Source organism: Dipodomys ordii, unplaced genomic scaffold (assembly GCF_000151885.1).
Source record: "Dipodomys ordii isolate 6190 unplaced genomic scaffold, Dord_2.0 Scaffold127, whole genome shotgun sequence".
NCBI classification, from domain to species: Eukaryota; Metazoa; Chordata; class Mammalia; order Rodentia; family Heteromyidae; genus Dipodomys; species Dipodomys ordii.
The window spans coordinates 412843-428820 of NW_012267343.1; the positions used below are offsets into that span (position 1 = coordinate 412843).

At 48.2% G+C, this 15978-nt stretch overlaps 1 protein-coding gene across 1 annotated transcript; it reads left to right on the plus strand.

The window, feature by feature from the left end:
- The first annotated feature begins 1267 nt into the window (after nt 1-1267).
- On the plus strand, nt 1268-15029 carry Lhx6 (LIM homeobox 6). Its single transcript, XM_013030100.1, has 6 exons — nt 1268-1601; nt 4191-4291; nt 4530-4625; nt 4857-5031; nt 8465-8568; nt 12922-15029. Exons 1-6 carry the CDS (start codon nt 1268-1270, stop codon nt 12940-12942), a joined length of 831 nt encoding a protein of 276 aa, XP_012885554.1. The 3' UTR covers nt 12943-15029.
- The last annotated feature ends 949 nt before the right edge of the window (nt 15030-15978 follow it).

A 15978-nucleotide genomic window follows, 5' to 3' on the forward strand; every position in this document is an offset into this window, starting at 1 on the left:
TTAAAAAAATTTTAGTCTTTAAAACACACACACACACACACACACACACACACACACACACACATTTGTCATGGGCTGCAGGGCCTGGGACCACTTGGGATTTTGGAAGACTGCAGAACACTACACAATTAATTGTTGTGGTCACTTAGGACAGCTCAGGACAAGGAAAATGAGAATTTGAAGGAGTTAAACTATTTGCTCTGGGTCACAGCATCAGCCATTGTCTGTCTACTCTTTCAAGAAACTGAGCCTCTGCACCACTGGGGCTATAGCTTACTCATCTCTGGAGTCAGACCGGCTAAGTTTCCTATCCTCATGAGCTGTGTGGCCTTGTGCAACTCACTCAACATCTAAGATCCTCACTTTCTTCTCTGCAAGATGAAGATTACCCACTATAAAATACTTAAAATCTTTCTAGGCAGATGGTGCTCAAAAACTTGCTTATCAGTACCACTATACTTTCCTAATGCCCATGAACCCATGATATGTGTGTGTGTGTGTGTGTGTGTGTGTGTGTGTGTGTGTGTGTGTGCCTGTACTGTCACTTGAACTCAGGGCCTGAGCACTGTCCCTTAGCTCTTTCCATTCAAGGCTGGCTCCCTACCACTTGAGTCACACTTCCATTTCCAGCTTTTTGATGGTTAATAGAAGATAAGAGTCTCATGGAGGGGCTGGGAAGGTGGTAGAGCGCTTGCCTTGCATGCCTGAGGCCCTGGGTTCGATTCCTCAGCACCACATAAGCAAAAAGAAAAAAGCCAGAAGTGGGGCTGTGGCTCAAGTGGTAGAGCGCTAGCCTTGAGCTGAAGAGCTGAGGGACAGTGCCCAGACCCAGAGTTCAGGCCCCATGACCAGACCCCCCCCCCAAAAAAAAGTCTCATGGACTTTCCTTCCCATGCTGGCTCTGAACCCTGATCCTCAGATCTCTGCCTCCCGAGGAGCTAGGATTACTGGCATGAGCTACTGGCTATACATTTTAATGAACAAATTAATATAATACATGAACATAGTAGACAATGTGGGAAACTTAGAAAAGTCCCAGGAAGAAAATAAAAATTGCTCACCAGCTCATCTTCTATGTGGCTGTAGAGGGGGTAATTAAAGTAAATCAAGGAAGTGGCGCTGTAGCTCAAGTGGTAGAGCGCTTGCCTTGAGCTGAAGAGCTGAGGGACAGCGCCCAGGCCCAGAGTTCAAGCCCCACGACCGACAAAAAAAAATTCAAAAAATAAAGTAAATCAAGTGTTAGGTATGAATGCAATAGCAAGAAGGTATGAATGAAGTCCTGGGGACGGGATCCCCAGCTCAGTGCACTGGAGGTGGGGATACAGAGGGAGGGAGATGTCTAAAGTTGTGCGATCTTTGTCCTTGTCCCACGTCCTACAGCCGATTTGGGACCAAGTGCGCCCGATGTGGCAGACAGATCTACGCCAGCGACTGGGTGCGGCGCGCTCGCGGTAACGCCTACCACCTAGCCTGCTTCGCCTGTTTCTCCTGCAAGCGCCAGCTGTCCACCGGCGAGGAGTTCGGCCTGGTTGAGGAGAAGGTGCTGTGCCGCATCCACTATGACACCATGATCGAGAACCTCAAGAGGGCCGCTGAGAACGGTATCCATCCCCCCCCCAGCAACTCTGTACCCCACCATCCTAACACTCCAGGGACACCCCCACCCCCAGAGGAACACCTGGAGGCCCGGGGGGGGGGTAGAGCTGCACAGGGGCATGCGCTTTGGCCCCAGGGATCTCTGTGTGTGTGGGGGAGTCCTCACTGCCCTTCCCCTTCCCCAACTCTGTGTTAAATTCTATCTGTTAAAAAAAAAAAGGATAATGATCCCACACACCACCCCAACACTCCAGCCTGCTCCACCTAATAGAAGCTCTCTTTGGGCTGGGTGGGGCTCGTTCCCCTCCAGCTTCAGGGGTCAGTCCTAGAGACATGCAGATAGGAGTCTCATCCTGGGCTGGGGGGGAGGGTCTTTTAATACAAGGTTTAAGGAATGGGTCTCTGAGTTTGGAGACCCGGCTTGAACATAACAGTGCTGACATATAGGAAGTTTCCTTTCCTCTCTGGGCCTCAGTTCTCCATCAATGCAAGATAGGTTTTGGGCAACAGTGATCCCTCCATCTCTGCTTGGGATAGTGTGATTTCTCAATATATATATAGTTCCAGGGACAGGAGCTGGCCAGGTCTCACAGACACACGGGAAGCTGAGTCACAGAGAAGGCTAGTGAAGGGAAAGGGAAAGTGGTTTCCACCATTTCTCTGGTCAGGGAGTATAGATGCTGCTTCCTTCTTTGTAACATGAATTATCTCATGTCATTTTTACAATAACTCTAGAAAGACACTCTCCATTTTGCAGACTAGGAAAGAGGCAGAGGTTAGCTGAAGCGTGAAACTTTGCCGAAGATTATATACTAGTAGGTGTGTCTGATTCCAAAGTCTATTATGAGGTGTTATACAACTTCATCCCCATGCACCACAGCAAGTCCATATAAGGCCAGGAGGATGCTGCGATATGGCTGCCTCAATGCATTCCATTTTTCCATTCAAATAGAACAGACATACTAAGTCTTATCTTGCTTTCCTATGGGGCATTAATATAACAAAGTGTCTACCTCAATCCTGGTCTCCCCCCCACCCCCATCTAGGTGAATCTCAATTCTAGGGCCCAGCTTCAGGACTATTCAGGAACCACTGAAGTGTTCTTGCTGGTGGCCATCACACCTTCTTGCCAGGCTCAGGGCTAAGTGGGGAGCAAGTGAACCTGGGATGCAATGAAATTCTCGGTAGTGGTAGGCAGGTCTTCAGTGGAGCTGGGATGGAAATCCAGGAATCAGAGCTACCTCCATACTATGGCTCACCAGGACCAAAGATTCCTTCTACCCTTGGACCATCCAGGGTTATCCTTAGTCTTGGCTCTCCAGTAATACCTTGGCTCTTACTATGTGAGCAGACTCATATCCCTTACTGCATAGCTCCAGTGTTGGTTTACTGTTTTGCTTTTCACACACACACACACACACACACACACACACACACACACACAGTCCTTCATAGAAAAATTAGAAAAGATGGTTAAAAAAGAGAAGAAAATAAAGATCACTCCAAATGCCACTTCCTTTTCATGTTTTATTGTTTAGATGTCCAGCTTTTTTCTATGTATGCACATTGCAATGTTTGATGATTTTCTTTGAGCATAGTTTTTTTTTCTCCTAATTAAAAGTTGCACTAAATTTTGAACAGTAGTGATATTTTCCCCTTTTCTTTGTGCCTGTTGGAATATTGTGGACTATGTATTATTCACATATTTAGTAAAATGAAGTGTTAAAAATAAAATGGGAGCCAGCCGCTGGTGGCTCACACCTGTAATCCTAGCTACTCTGGAGGCTGAGATCTGAGGGTTGTGGTTCAAAGCCAGCCAGGGCAGAAAAGTCCATGAAATTCTTATCTCAAATAAACAACTAAAAAACCAGAAGTGGTGCTGTGGCTCACATGGTAGAGCGTTAGCCGTGAGCTGAAAAGTTGAGGGACAGCACCCAGATCCGGCATTCAAGCCCCACGACCGACAAAAATAAAATAAAAATAAAATGTGAATAGATTCAGTAGTTTGAAATCAGATTGCAAGAGGATACTGAACATCGAGCCCAGTTAATAAAATTAGACCTTGGAGAAGTTAGGTGACATATAATTGCTTCAAAGGCCTCCAAAGTTATAGAAATATAAAATTAAAGAGTCACCATTACCACACTCCTTGGAGATGCATCACTGTTGATTTCTCGGTGTACATCTTTCCATCCCATCTTTACAAAATCGAGATTTCAGCTCTCAAACCTGCTTGCCTCCAATCTCTGCCAGCCTTTGTTCCCCAGTTTTGCTGGGAGGGAGCCCAGTTTGGGTCAGTTTAGGGTCAGCCAGTTTTCAGAACCCAGTGGGAAGGTTTGGGGCAGAGGTTTTGTTTCCCCCCCCCGTGCCTCAGTTTCCTCTTGTGTGAAATGGGGACACTGCCACATCCTAGGGCTCTGGGACAGAACTCCTTTCCTCAAAGACCGAGCTCGGGAACTGGGACCCCGGGACCCCCATTCCCAGCCACCTCCGCTCCTGACCCTTCCAGGGACAAGCTCCCCCCACCCCCGTCCTTTCCAGGCTGCCATTAGAAGAGATGGGGACGCGTGGTCAGCCGCTTCTGTCGCCCCCAGGGAATGGCCTCACGTTGGAGGGGGCAGTGCCCTCGGAACAGGACAGTCAACCCAAGCCAGCCAAGCGCGCGCGGACGTCCTTCACCGCCGAGCAGCTGCAGGTAGTCGGGGCAAGAAGCTCCAGGCGGCGCTTGCGGGCGGGGTGTGGGCGTGGCCTAGGAGTAGGCGTGGCCAGCTGGAGCCTGTGGCTCCGCTACTTGGCCTGGTGGAGGGGAGGGAGCTGGGGTGTGGACTCGGGTCCCGAGCCTCTGATTGGACCGGAGGCCCGTCTCGGCGACCTCCGCTCGCCCCGGTGCCTCACGAGCCTCGGGTGCCTCACGGGCCTCCGGCGCCCCGCAGGTGATGCAGGCGCAGTTCGCGCAGGACAACAACCCCGACGCGCAGACGCTGCAGAAGCTAGCAGACATGACGGGCCTCAGCCGCAGGGTCATCCAGGTGGGGCCAGGGTGGGCGTGGCCTTCAGGTTGTGGGCGTGGCCTAGGGGTGGGCAGGGCCGGGGAAAGCGCGGACGCGGGCGGCGGGGTTGTGGGTCCGGGCGGCGGTGTGTGTGTGGGGACGGGGGGGGGCGGTGCCGGGGGCTGCAGTTCGGCCTGAGGTCCCCCCACCCCGGGCGGCGCGTGCCACCCTTCTCCGCGAGGGCTGACGCTGCGGAGGCTGTCGTTCCAGGTCTGGTTTCAAAACTGCCGGGCGCGTCATAAAAAGCACACACCGCAGCATCCGGTGCCGCCCTCCGGGGCGCCCCCATCCCGCCTCCCCTCCGCCCTGTCAGACGACATCCACTACTCCCCGTTCAGCAGCCCCGAGCGGGCGCGCATGGTCACCCTGCACGGCTACATCGAGAGTAAGTGACCGCCACCTCGGGGGCGGGGGGGGGCGCGGCGTGGGAGGGGGCCTCGCGGAGCCTCGTGGGCTCAGGCGTGAGCACCAGAAGTCACCCGGATCTGGGGTGTCATTTCCCCGCGGGGGCGGGGCCCTCGGTGGAGCGAAGCCAAGTATCAGTCCCCAAAATGCTTTTCAAGCACCCACTAGGGTGCCCAAGCCCAGGGAGTTAAGGAAGAAAGGAAGACGGAAGGGTGAAGTTTGTGCTTTGTGGAGCTTGCGTTCTGGAGGGCAGAACTAACCAGCAACAAGACACCTGAGCCTGTGGTTTCCTATAGGAAAGGTGCTGGTTAGGACTGAGGGGACCTGCCTCTGAGCAAACGGAGACTGGGAGGATGAGGAAGAGGAGGCCAACTAAATGTGGGCAGGCCCTGGGCACAGAGCATCTTAGCATGTGTGCATTTGGAGGCATGCAAGATCAGTGTGGTGAGCAGATCTCATTCAGGGCTGCCAGGTCTTGAGCAAATCACCTAACCTTCTTAGACTTCGGTTTTCTCATCTGTAAGCTGGGATGTGCATCCAGTAAATGTATTTCTTATGGCCTCCTGTATACTTAGTACTGCCATACAACAGACACACTCCTCAGATTCACATTTCAGAAGCACTGTCAAGTGGATGGAGATAATGACCACAGGTCACGGTTATGTGATTTTGGAGCAGGGATATGAAAGTTGAAGGAATAGCCTCTTGGATTTCTAACGGATGAAAATTCAGTGAATCTGTTACCAAGAAGGCACTTGTCACAGGCTCTCTTCCTCAAGGCCAGCAGCATCAAAATAGCTGAAGTAGTAGCAATAACACACACACACACACACACACACACACACACACACACACACACACACACACACACACTTCTCTAGCTCACAGTAAAAGAAGAAGGAAAGTCAAACTGCTGCTTATGGAGCAATTGTTATGTGTCAGACACTATACAGACTGTGTGTCTAACCATCACAGATCACTGTTACACTGAACAGATGAGGAAACCAAGGGCTCACTACAGTGACAAGAGCCTACCTTAAATTAGTGGAAGTTAGTACACTCTAATAATTGAATGTAGACTTTGGTTTCAGACTGCTAGGCTTCAAATCCCACCTCTACCACTTACTAGCTGGATGATGTTACGTGAGATTATTAGCTTCTCTGAATGTCAGTTCTCTCCGTGTAAAAACAAGGATAGTAAGAGTACATATCTGAAAGCTGTGTTGTAAATGTCATATCAGATAACATACTTAAGGTCCTCTACATTTAGTTAAGTGCTAAGTAAACGCTACTGCCCTTGGGATGGTAACAGTCAACAGAAGCAGGTGTACAGAAGTCTGCTTACTAACCAGGCTGCTAGGTAGAACTGCATCTCTATATTGGTTCATTTCTGAATCATTTGCCGGCCAGAAGGGGCACTTTCATTTCTAAACAATTACTTATGTTCAACATGCACAGAGCATATTAAATATTTATTACAGTTATCAAGGACACTGAGTCTGTCTAAGTTGAAGGGATCTGGGCAGCCAGATTAATACTTGGTGTGAAGTCAGCAATGGATTTAGATGCTTCTCTTGGAAATGAGGTCAAGAGTCTTCACACACTCCATTGATCAAGTTTAGATTTGTCTTTGATGCCTGAAGAAGGGCCTGGGGTATCATTTTCTTTCCCTGGAAATGGAACCCAGATGAATGTGCTGGGGGTGTCTAGACCTGTTGGTTCTTGCTGCATGATGGAAGGTCACCCTAGAAGTTTGCTTTCTGGTCTACTAAAAGCCTGGCATCTTGCGTTTTCTGAAGCATTAGAGCTGGAAGCTGAAGAGAGTGTTAGAAGCCGATGGGGCAGGGGTGGGGAGAAAGAACTTCTGCTTTGCAGTTAACCGAAGTCACATGGTCTTGTTTCTCAAGGCCTTAGAGCTTAGAATCTGATGAAATCTTGGAACCTGACTCCAGATAATGGACAGACACATATTATTTGAGTAATCTGAGGCTGTTCATGAATTTCCTGATCATTCAGGGAGTTAAGAACTTCTGATTGGCTGGGCACCATTGGCTCACGTCTAGCTGCTCAGGAGGCTGAGATCTGAGGATCACAGTTCAAAGCCAGCCCAGGCAGGAAAGTCTGTGAGACTCATATCTCCAATTAAGCACCAGAAAACCAGAAATGGTGTTGTGGCTCAAGTGGTAGAGCACTCACCTTGGGCTGAAGAGCTCAGGGACAGTGCCCAGGCCCAGAGTTCAAGCCCCACGATTAACAAAAAGAACAACAACTCCTGATTGAATATAATTGCCTTATTCTTCAGATGAAAGCAGTATGGCTAAGAAAGGTACAATGACTTGTCCCAAGTTACATGTCAATTGTAAGTCTCTACATGGGGTTCTTTCTGTGACTAAAGAGGGTGAAGTCTAAAGAAGAGACGAAGGACTTCATCATTGTAGTTGTAGATCGGCTAAAGTATGAGAGATTTGGACCAACACAAAGGTTGACTTTTCTTGAGTTTTAGATACTGGAATGCTGTAAAATTTCATTCAATAGATAGTTAAAGAATATCCACTAGATGCCACACCTCATTCTAGGTACTAGAAATCCACAGTGATCTGGAATCTAGGAAGCAAAAATTCCTGCCTTCACAGAGTTTGCATTCTAGATGGCAAAACAGATAAGCAATAGAAAATACAGTCCTAATCAGATGATTAGGGCTGAGGAAGAAAATGAAAGCTACAAAGGAGGACAGGGATGGGAAAGGTTGCTATTGGAATTAAATCATAGTTATAGATAGGGTAGTGACATCCAAGAATAGAGTTCTCTAGGAAGCCTTGGTAAGCCATCTTTGATGATACCCTGGGGCTAAGAATGGAAAGGTGAGGGTTTGAACAGATAAGGCACACCCATTCTTCTAAGAAGTGTTTAGAAATTAAGCATGTAGGAGTAATTGCTTATTTGTGAGCTGGACAGTTAAACCTAGCAATTTAATTAACTAATTATTTTTGTGCCAGTGCTGGGGCTTGAATTCAGGGCCTGGGTGCTGTCCTTCTGCTTTTTTTCTTCAAGGCTAACTCTCTACTACCTGAGCCACAGTTGTGCTTTCAGCTTTTTGGTGGTTAAATGGAGATAAGAATCTCACAGTCTTTCCTGCCTGGGATGGCTTTAAACCTGGATCCTTAGATCTCAGCCTCTTGAATAGCTAGGATTACAGGTCTGAGCCACCACTGCCCAGCTGTAATCACAACACTTTATAAAGCCCTTCACATACAGCCTTGCAACCAACCCAATTGAAATCTTTCCCAGGGTCACCCCAGGTGGTAAGTGGCAGAGATGGAACTGGTCTCAGGGATCCAGCCTGCAGAGCATGGGGCAGGTGAGATCCTGCATGGAACCTGGGGATGGGCTCCAAGGCATCCTCTCGTCCACAGGTCAGGTACAGTGCGGGCAGGTGCACTGCCGGCTGCCTTACACCGCACCCCCTGTCCACCTCAAAGCCGATATGGATGGGCCACTCTCCAGCCGGGGTGAGAAGGTAAATGGAGGCTGGTTGGGTATGGTGTGGGTCTGAGCTTTTCTGTCAAGAATGGATTTCTGGAAGCATTCCCTATAGTTGGATGAGGACCCTGGCACTCTGTGGCAGACCACTCAGGCCCAGTCCCCCAAGCAGCTGCTGCAGTATTCTGTGTGTATCATTGCCCTGAAGGCCTCCTTGCAGCCTTTCCCTGGGTCTCCTGCAGTTTGGTCTTCTCTTTTTTTGGATTTATGAACTTATTCATACTTTGAATTTCCAGGGAGGGTGTTTGTTTCACACCCGCCTGTATTGTGTTATCTCACTGGTATCCCCTCTTCCTGGGTTTCATTCCTCTCTGTGGGGAATTGAATAACCAAAGGGAGAGGCCAAGGGAGAGCAGACCTCCCCTGTGGAACTGGAGCTCTGGTTGTTCCAGGCCTTAGTACTACTGAATAGGCACAGGGGTGCTTAGACATAGCGAAGCCCAATGACTTGAAAGCTGTGATTTTAAGCACTTGTTATTTAATTTTTATCTAGAACATAGATGAAAGTAGATGGCACTGCTCTGGGTGAAACCTGAAGGGGGTTGGAGTTTCACCTCTCAGCTCCAAAGACATCTTACTATTAGCCTTGGAAACCATCGCTGTAGTTCCAAGATGCTCCAGGTCAGAGCCTAGATAAGAACACAAACATTTATTCATTTGCTTACTTAGCCAGATAGCAGCAGAGAGTTACGTAAAGCCTGGCTACTGTTCTAGAAGAGTCCATGAGAATCTGGAGAGGGAGGCAGATCCCAATAGTCAAACTGTGAACGTGATGCCTGGGGAAGGGAAGGGTGAGGGTGAAGGAGAGATGTAGGGAAGGCTTCCCACAAGAAGGTAATGCAGGCCCAGGTCTGAAAAACTCAATCAGGGTTCAAGGCAGAAGTTATTGTACTTTTAGGGAACTCCTGAGCCATTAAATGTCACTGGCATGCAGGCATACAGGCTTGACAGGCAAAATGATGAAAAATAGGGACAGGTCAAGGGTCTGGACTTTATTATGGGCCAGTGGGGACAGGGTGGGCTAGCATTTGCAGGCAGTGCCACTGTGGTGGTCCTCAGAGAAAGAGAGGCTGGGTAGGAGGATGAACTTGGACCTGATGGACCAGGAGAGAGGGAAAGAGCCTTTTACCCACATCCAGTCCAGCTCATTTCAGGCTCAGTATATCTCAGTATCACTAGGCAGCTTGGAGAGGTATTGTTTCTCAAGGTAGAAGGTGTGATTGGCAGGTTTGAGGTGAGGTACAGAAATCTGCACAGTTAATGTCCAGTCCTATGGTTCAGATAGTGAGGAACAGGCCTATGGGATATTTTGTCTGCCTCTGCCTCTCAGTTAAGCACCTGATATGTGCTGAGCCCCTTTGTGATGGGCACCATGGGGGAATGTCTGTAGTACCCAGGTAGACACAGGCTAATTGGACAGATACATTTACATGTGAATGGTAGAGCTTAACACAGGAGAATCCCAGCGCAGATGAGCAGGTCTTTGGCAGGACCCCTCTGAGACTGTCACATTCCCAGTAAGACCTGCTGTTTATTGAGCTTCTTCTCAGTTCTAAGTCAGATCACCTTATACAGATAATCTGCTTGATACCTCCCAGCTAACTCTGGGTGCGGCTACTGCTATTCTCATCACAAAGACAGGGAAACTGAGATTCAGAGGAATGATACAATTTGTCCAGAGATGTGGTAGAATGTGTTGGACTGTGTGATCTGCACAGTTCATGGGTGCTCTAGACCTCATTCTTCACCACCTTTCTGAAAGTGTGATTATGATGACCTCCATTTCATACCAATAGAGAAGGCGGTTCAGATAGTGCAGTAGCATGCCCAGGCTCACATTGATCATGAGCAGAGTTGACCTTGATTTGGGACTGCCTGCCTTGGAACTGCCCTTTTCCATGGGAGAGCTATTAGGCCTGGGATTGAGACTGGGAGGGAAAGGTTCCCTATCTTTAAGCTTGTGGCTTAGAGCTGAATTTGGGCGGTTCCACTGCAGGGTGATGCGGCATCTGGAGTGACCTTGGAGGACCCAGAAGAGGGTTCTTTATTCTACGACAGGAGAGAGGCAAGAGGATAAGAAAGACCTTCCATGCAGAGAGAATACTATGTACAAATGCACAGAAGCATAGGGGGTCCTGGGTTGGATGGATATATATATATATATATATAACGTGGCTGGGGCCTGGGGAGGTAGGGAAGCTGACAGGATGAGAAAGGGCAAGAGGCACATAATTAAGAGTCTGGCCCTTTACATGAATAGCTTGAACATTGTTTCAGGGAAGGGTATGGGGCTAGAATCAGTGCTTTGCTCAGCTAGGCTTGTGGTTATGTCTGGGTCAGCTTGAAAGATGAGGTAGGCTGGGCACTGGTACCTTTGGCTCTAGCTTTCTGGTCCCTGGCTTGTGTCCCTAGCTTTGTATCCAGAAGCTGTGCATTACAATGTCATCCTCCTTCATGACCAACTGCCCTCTCATCATCTGCCCTACCTTCCCACTCCCACTCCCAAAGACTTTTCCCTTCCACATCTGGTCAAATGTGTGGGTCACGGAGTGTGTTCTGGGCAGACTGAGCATAGGATATTGTGGGCTTTCTACCAACTCCCTCTGGCCTGAGTCAGCCTGCTGGGAGGAGACTCAGTGTCCTCCTGTGGCTGGTGTCTGAATCCACTCATCTAGAACAGCTGGCCTGGCTAGGACAGCAAGGCCCTGAGCATTCTCAGGGACAACTTCCTGCCTCCACAGCAGCATCATTGGGCCACACATGCCTGTGAGTTTCCATAACCAATTTTGTTTTCCTGACCATGTATTCTGATCCCCTAACTTCAGTACTTGGAAAGTTCTTCAAAGTCAAGGCCAGATGGAGAGACTGAGGCCTACAGAAAGGAAAGATCTGATCAGGGTCCATTCTTATAAGTGAACTTCTGTTAATAAAAACACAAAGCTCAGTGTCCTATATGCCATACCCAAGGTGTGTAGGGGTGAGGAATGCACTGTATACACTGTATACTCTGGAGTTAAGAGACCATGAGTCCCACATCTGTCAACCTTCTCCTCCTGAGAATACAATTAGTTTCTTCAAGCTTCCAGCTTCTACATCTGCAAAATGGGGATAATAATAGTTCCCACCACATAGGGTTGCTGCAGAGATTAAATACAATGATATGTGTCAAGTCTTGCTGCAGGGTCTGTAGCCAGGGCTCTGTAGATGTTGGTAACTGTTGTCATAACAGGGGTCCTCCCCTTATCCATGGAGATGTGTTCTAAGACATCCCAGTAGATGATAAAAATCATGGCTAATACAGAACCATGTGTGTGTGTGTGTGTGTGTGTGTGTGTGTGTGTGTGTGTACCATGCACTAGTTTTTTTCTTATACATCCATACTTATGATAAAGGTTAATTTATCAACTAGGCATAGTAAGAGATTACCAACAATGACAATAAAATAGAATAATCACAATATACAGTAAGTTATGTGAATGTGGTCTCTCTCTTGAGAGAGTCAAGACCAATACGAATATTTGGGGGCTGCAATTGGCCACAGACAACTGAATCCATGGATTATGGGGATGCTATTGAGCTACTTTGGAAATTGTCATCATCACTTTCCTCCTCCAACTCCTCATGGTATCTGATTCTCATAAAAAAACAAAACAAAGCAAATTTCTGATCAGTCAATGTACTGGCCATGTGGCCATTAGATATCTTTGGACCAGTTGAAACCTCATCCACATTTTACTGTGACCAGCCAGTCAATCAATAATCTTGAGCTGAACATCAGGTACTGGTTGTGTGGAAAAGAGTGAGGTGTCCGTCAGGTGCTTTAGGCGGAAGGTGGAGAGGGAAAGAAGAGGGTCTGCCCATCCAGCACTGTTTATGGACACCTGATTGGTTGACCTCTTCCTCACTGGGTGATCATGGACTCACTAATGGTCACTTCTCTGAGCCCAGTCCTCTCTCCAGTATTGTGAAATAGGAACCTTAGTGGGATTTCCGCCTGAGTTTGGGGCGTGGCTTCAATGAGTTAACACATGGATGGTGCAGGGCCAAGTGCCCAGTAGACTTTTTCTGCTGTTATTATATCTGACTCAGTCCACTTTGTTCTGAGAGATTTTGCTATCCATGTTTACTGATGAGGAAAGAGGCTCTGAGAGAAGAAGTGAGTTTACCAAGGTCCTGCAGCAAGTTAGCTAGGAGCTAGGAGCTAGGCTTTAAATCCTTATCTAGGTGCTGTGCCCATCCTCATGCTGCAAACCTGTGAGATTCCCCTGTAATGTTAGGGTGAGGCACCGCCCCCCCCTACTGAGCCACATCCCACACTCTCCTCTTGCAGGTCATCCTTTTTCAGTATTAATGCTGCCGGCATTTTCGCATCTGTCCACGGACACCCCACAGCTGCCCCTCAGCCGCTGAGATCCAGTGTCCAAGCCACAGCCAGGGATCCATCGCCTCTGCATCCACCCCTTCCTGCCATCCTGCCTGCCTGTGGCCAGCTCGGATCCCTCCCCAGGCCTGGCCTCGCCCTCTCCTGCTGAGAAACAGAACCTGCCAGGAGCACCACAGAGTCCTCCCCTTGGAAGACAGAGCTCCCTGAAATGTGGAACCAGGGTGGAAACAACAGCCTATTCTCCCTCCCCACCCCCAATTTGAACAGCAGTCATCTTCAACTTCAGCTGATTACAATAGCAAAGGGCGAAATGAATCGTGTGACGCCAACAGCCTCCTAATTTACAGGTTTTCTTCCCCACTCCTCCCATCTTGGCCTTTATTTACTACTTCCTTGGAACCATCTCTGAATTATGAATAGCCAACCACCCCCAATGCTATCCACTCTGTTGCTTTTGTCTGGAAAACTCTACAGTGTTTGTGGGATGTCCCCAAAGGAAAGCTATGTTCTAATTTTATCGTTTCCATCTGTCTGGTTATGTCAAGTTAATTCAGAGAGAGAAGAGACACTGACCAACCCTGAGAGGCCCAGTAGGGCAGAGATGGAGGCCTGCCCAGACCAAGAGACAGAGAGACAGGCAGGGATGGGGACAAAGACCCCTGTTGGTTTGGAGATGAGAAGGGAGACAGATTGGGAAGACTCCGTTTCATGGAGAAGAAAGAAAAAGCTTAATTTCCACTTAATTTTTCTAGTGTATTTGAAAAAACCATGGCAGAAATGGTATTTAATCTGTGCAATGACACTGCTGAATGTTTGGGAAGATTGGAGTGGGAACTCACTGGTTACTTGTTCCCTCTGGATAGGGGGTGGAGTTGCAAGGCTTTTAAGAGGGGAAGACCACTCCTGGAGAGCCAGGGAAGTGAGCCGAGTGAAATGGCAACCAGAGTATTAATTCTAATCCATCTCTGAGTAGAGAGAGTCACCCGTGAGTGTGCCAAGCCCAGGAATCCAGCTGGCACCTCTGTGTTTCCCCACCAACTCTTCCCAGAGCCAGCCCCACCCACTTCTGAGAACAGAGGCCAGACTTAGCTCACATCCACCCCAGCCTACTGCAACTGTCCCACCCCAAACAAAGGGCTTGGACTATACAAGATCATGATTTATGTTTTCGGGATGCCCATTTGTCCCAAGCTTATCCTGAGTTCTAGAACTGCGTGGTGACCTGATTGATGTATTTGCCACCACAGGATGCAAATAAACATGTTATAGCTCAATTCCTCCTTCCTGCTTTTGGAAGGAGACTCTAAGAGAGGGGATGCAAGTTCATAATACATATGCAACTGCAGTCCTTGGTTTTACCCATGGCAGACATTGCTAATCAATTGCAGCACTCGTTCTCACGGAGTCTAAATAAGGTTTCAGGTCTCACCTGTTGGAAGTTGGTCCTTCAATGAGAATCTCTATGCTATTTGCTCTAGGACTGCAGGAGAGGTAAACATGAGTGTGGCCCAAGAAGGGAACCTGTATCCTCTCCCTTTCAAAGATGTCACAGCTGACTGAGGATGAAGAGAAAGCCCCACCCAGATTGCTGTGAGTGCAGTTCAGTTCAGAATGCATCAGGTGCCCTGTTTTGAGCTCTGACAGTAACTGGAGCAACCTGGGCCTGATCACTGAGCTTGGGAAGCTCAAATCTGTCCTTAGATATTTGCTCCTAATGATCAAAGCCCCAATTGCAACTATGTAGTAAGCGGCCAGCTGAGCCCTGCCCAGGGTCATCCAGTACCCACTCTGCCTTGAGCCTCTCACCAGGGCTTATTCCTTGCGTGGATCACACGGTCGTAGCATGTTGCAGTTCAGACGTCTCCACTACCCTGTTAAGGATAGCCTGGGAATGTACAGGCCATCTAGACTATTTATTTAAATACAAAAGGGAAACACACACACACACATACACACGGAAAAAAATTGTAAGCACTTTTTTTGTAAAACCAATGTCTGTTTTGTTACATACCTTTCATGTCGTGCTTTGTAAATGTCTTATTTGTGTAATAAATAAAGTTAATGCAAGTAGAAGTGCTGGCACTTGAATCAGGAACATGATGGGATTCCATTTCTTTCCTGCTCTCTGGCTCTCAGGCTTCCAGAATTTCTGGACAGTGAAATTCTGGAAAGTTGGTACTGTTTCCCAGTTAGTAAAATGTGCATTGTAAAGGTACAATGCTTCTCTAGGTACTGCTTCTCCTTTGCATTTTAGTCTTTGTAGGCAATCAAGCTGGTTACTGTCTTTCACTCTGCCCCTTGAACACCAGCTCTGACACTACCAGCTCTCTATTGGATCCTGTGCTGGCTTTCTAGACTCAGAGAAGTGTCCAAGACTGACCTTGCCCTAAAGAAGTTTGGTCAATTCTATGTAAACAGATCTCTCCAGCTACCTGTGGGGCTGAGGAAAGGCATTTGGGCTGGATCCTGTCTCCTGAGAATATGTAGGAAAGATGAAGGTGTTGGTAGGAGGACAAAGAGGGAGGGACACCCAGGCTTGTGTGGATGATGGGGAAGAATTAAATAAGGTGAAGTTAAGGCACCTTGGGATGAGAGATAAGGCATCAGTTTCTAGGTTTCATAGTGTCTTTGCCAGATTCCGGGGTATCACGTACTCTGGAAAATGGAAGAAATGCACCTTTTTTTTTTTTTCCAGTCATGGGGCCTGAACTCTGGGCCTGGGCACTGTCCCTCAGCTCTTCAGCTCAAGACTAGCGCCCTACCACTTAAACCACAGTGCTACTTCTGGCTTTTTTCTGCCTATGAGGTGCTGAGGAATTGAACCCAGGGCCTCATGTATGCAAGGCAAGCACTCTACCACTGAGCCAACTTCCCAGCCCCAGAAGTGTACCTTTTCAGTGGTTATCTAATCTTTATCTACAGAATCCTTTGTTCAAGTCAAGCCTCTGGATATGGAAAGTAGAACAACCCTGTCAGGTATGGAGGCTCCTAAGCCTCCTGTAG

What these genes read in the sequence shown, in the direction of transcription:
- Lhx6 (XM_013030100.1), top strand. Translation starts at nt 1,268, where the DNA reads ATGAATGAAGTCCTGGGGACGGGATCCCCAGCTCAGTGCACTGGAGGT. An exon ending in TCACCGCCGAGCAGCTGCAG is followed by an intron (nt 4,292 to 4,529) that starts GTAGTCGGGGCA and finishes GGCGCCCCGCAG; the next exon opens with GTGATGCAGGCGCAGTTCGC. An exon ending in TCTCCAGCCGGGGTGAGAAG is followed by an intron (nt 8,569 to 12,921) that starts GTAAATGGAGGC and finishes CTCCTCTTGCAG; the next exon opens with GTCATCCTTTTTCAGTATTA.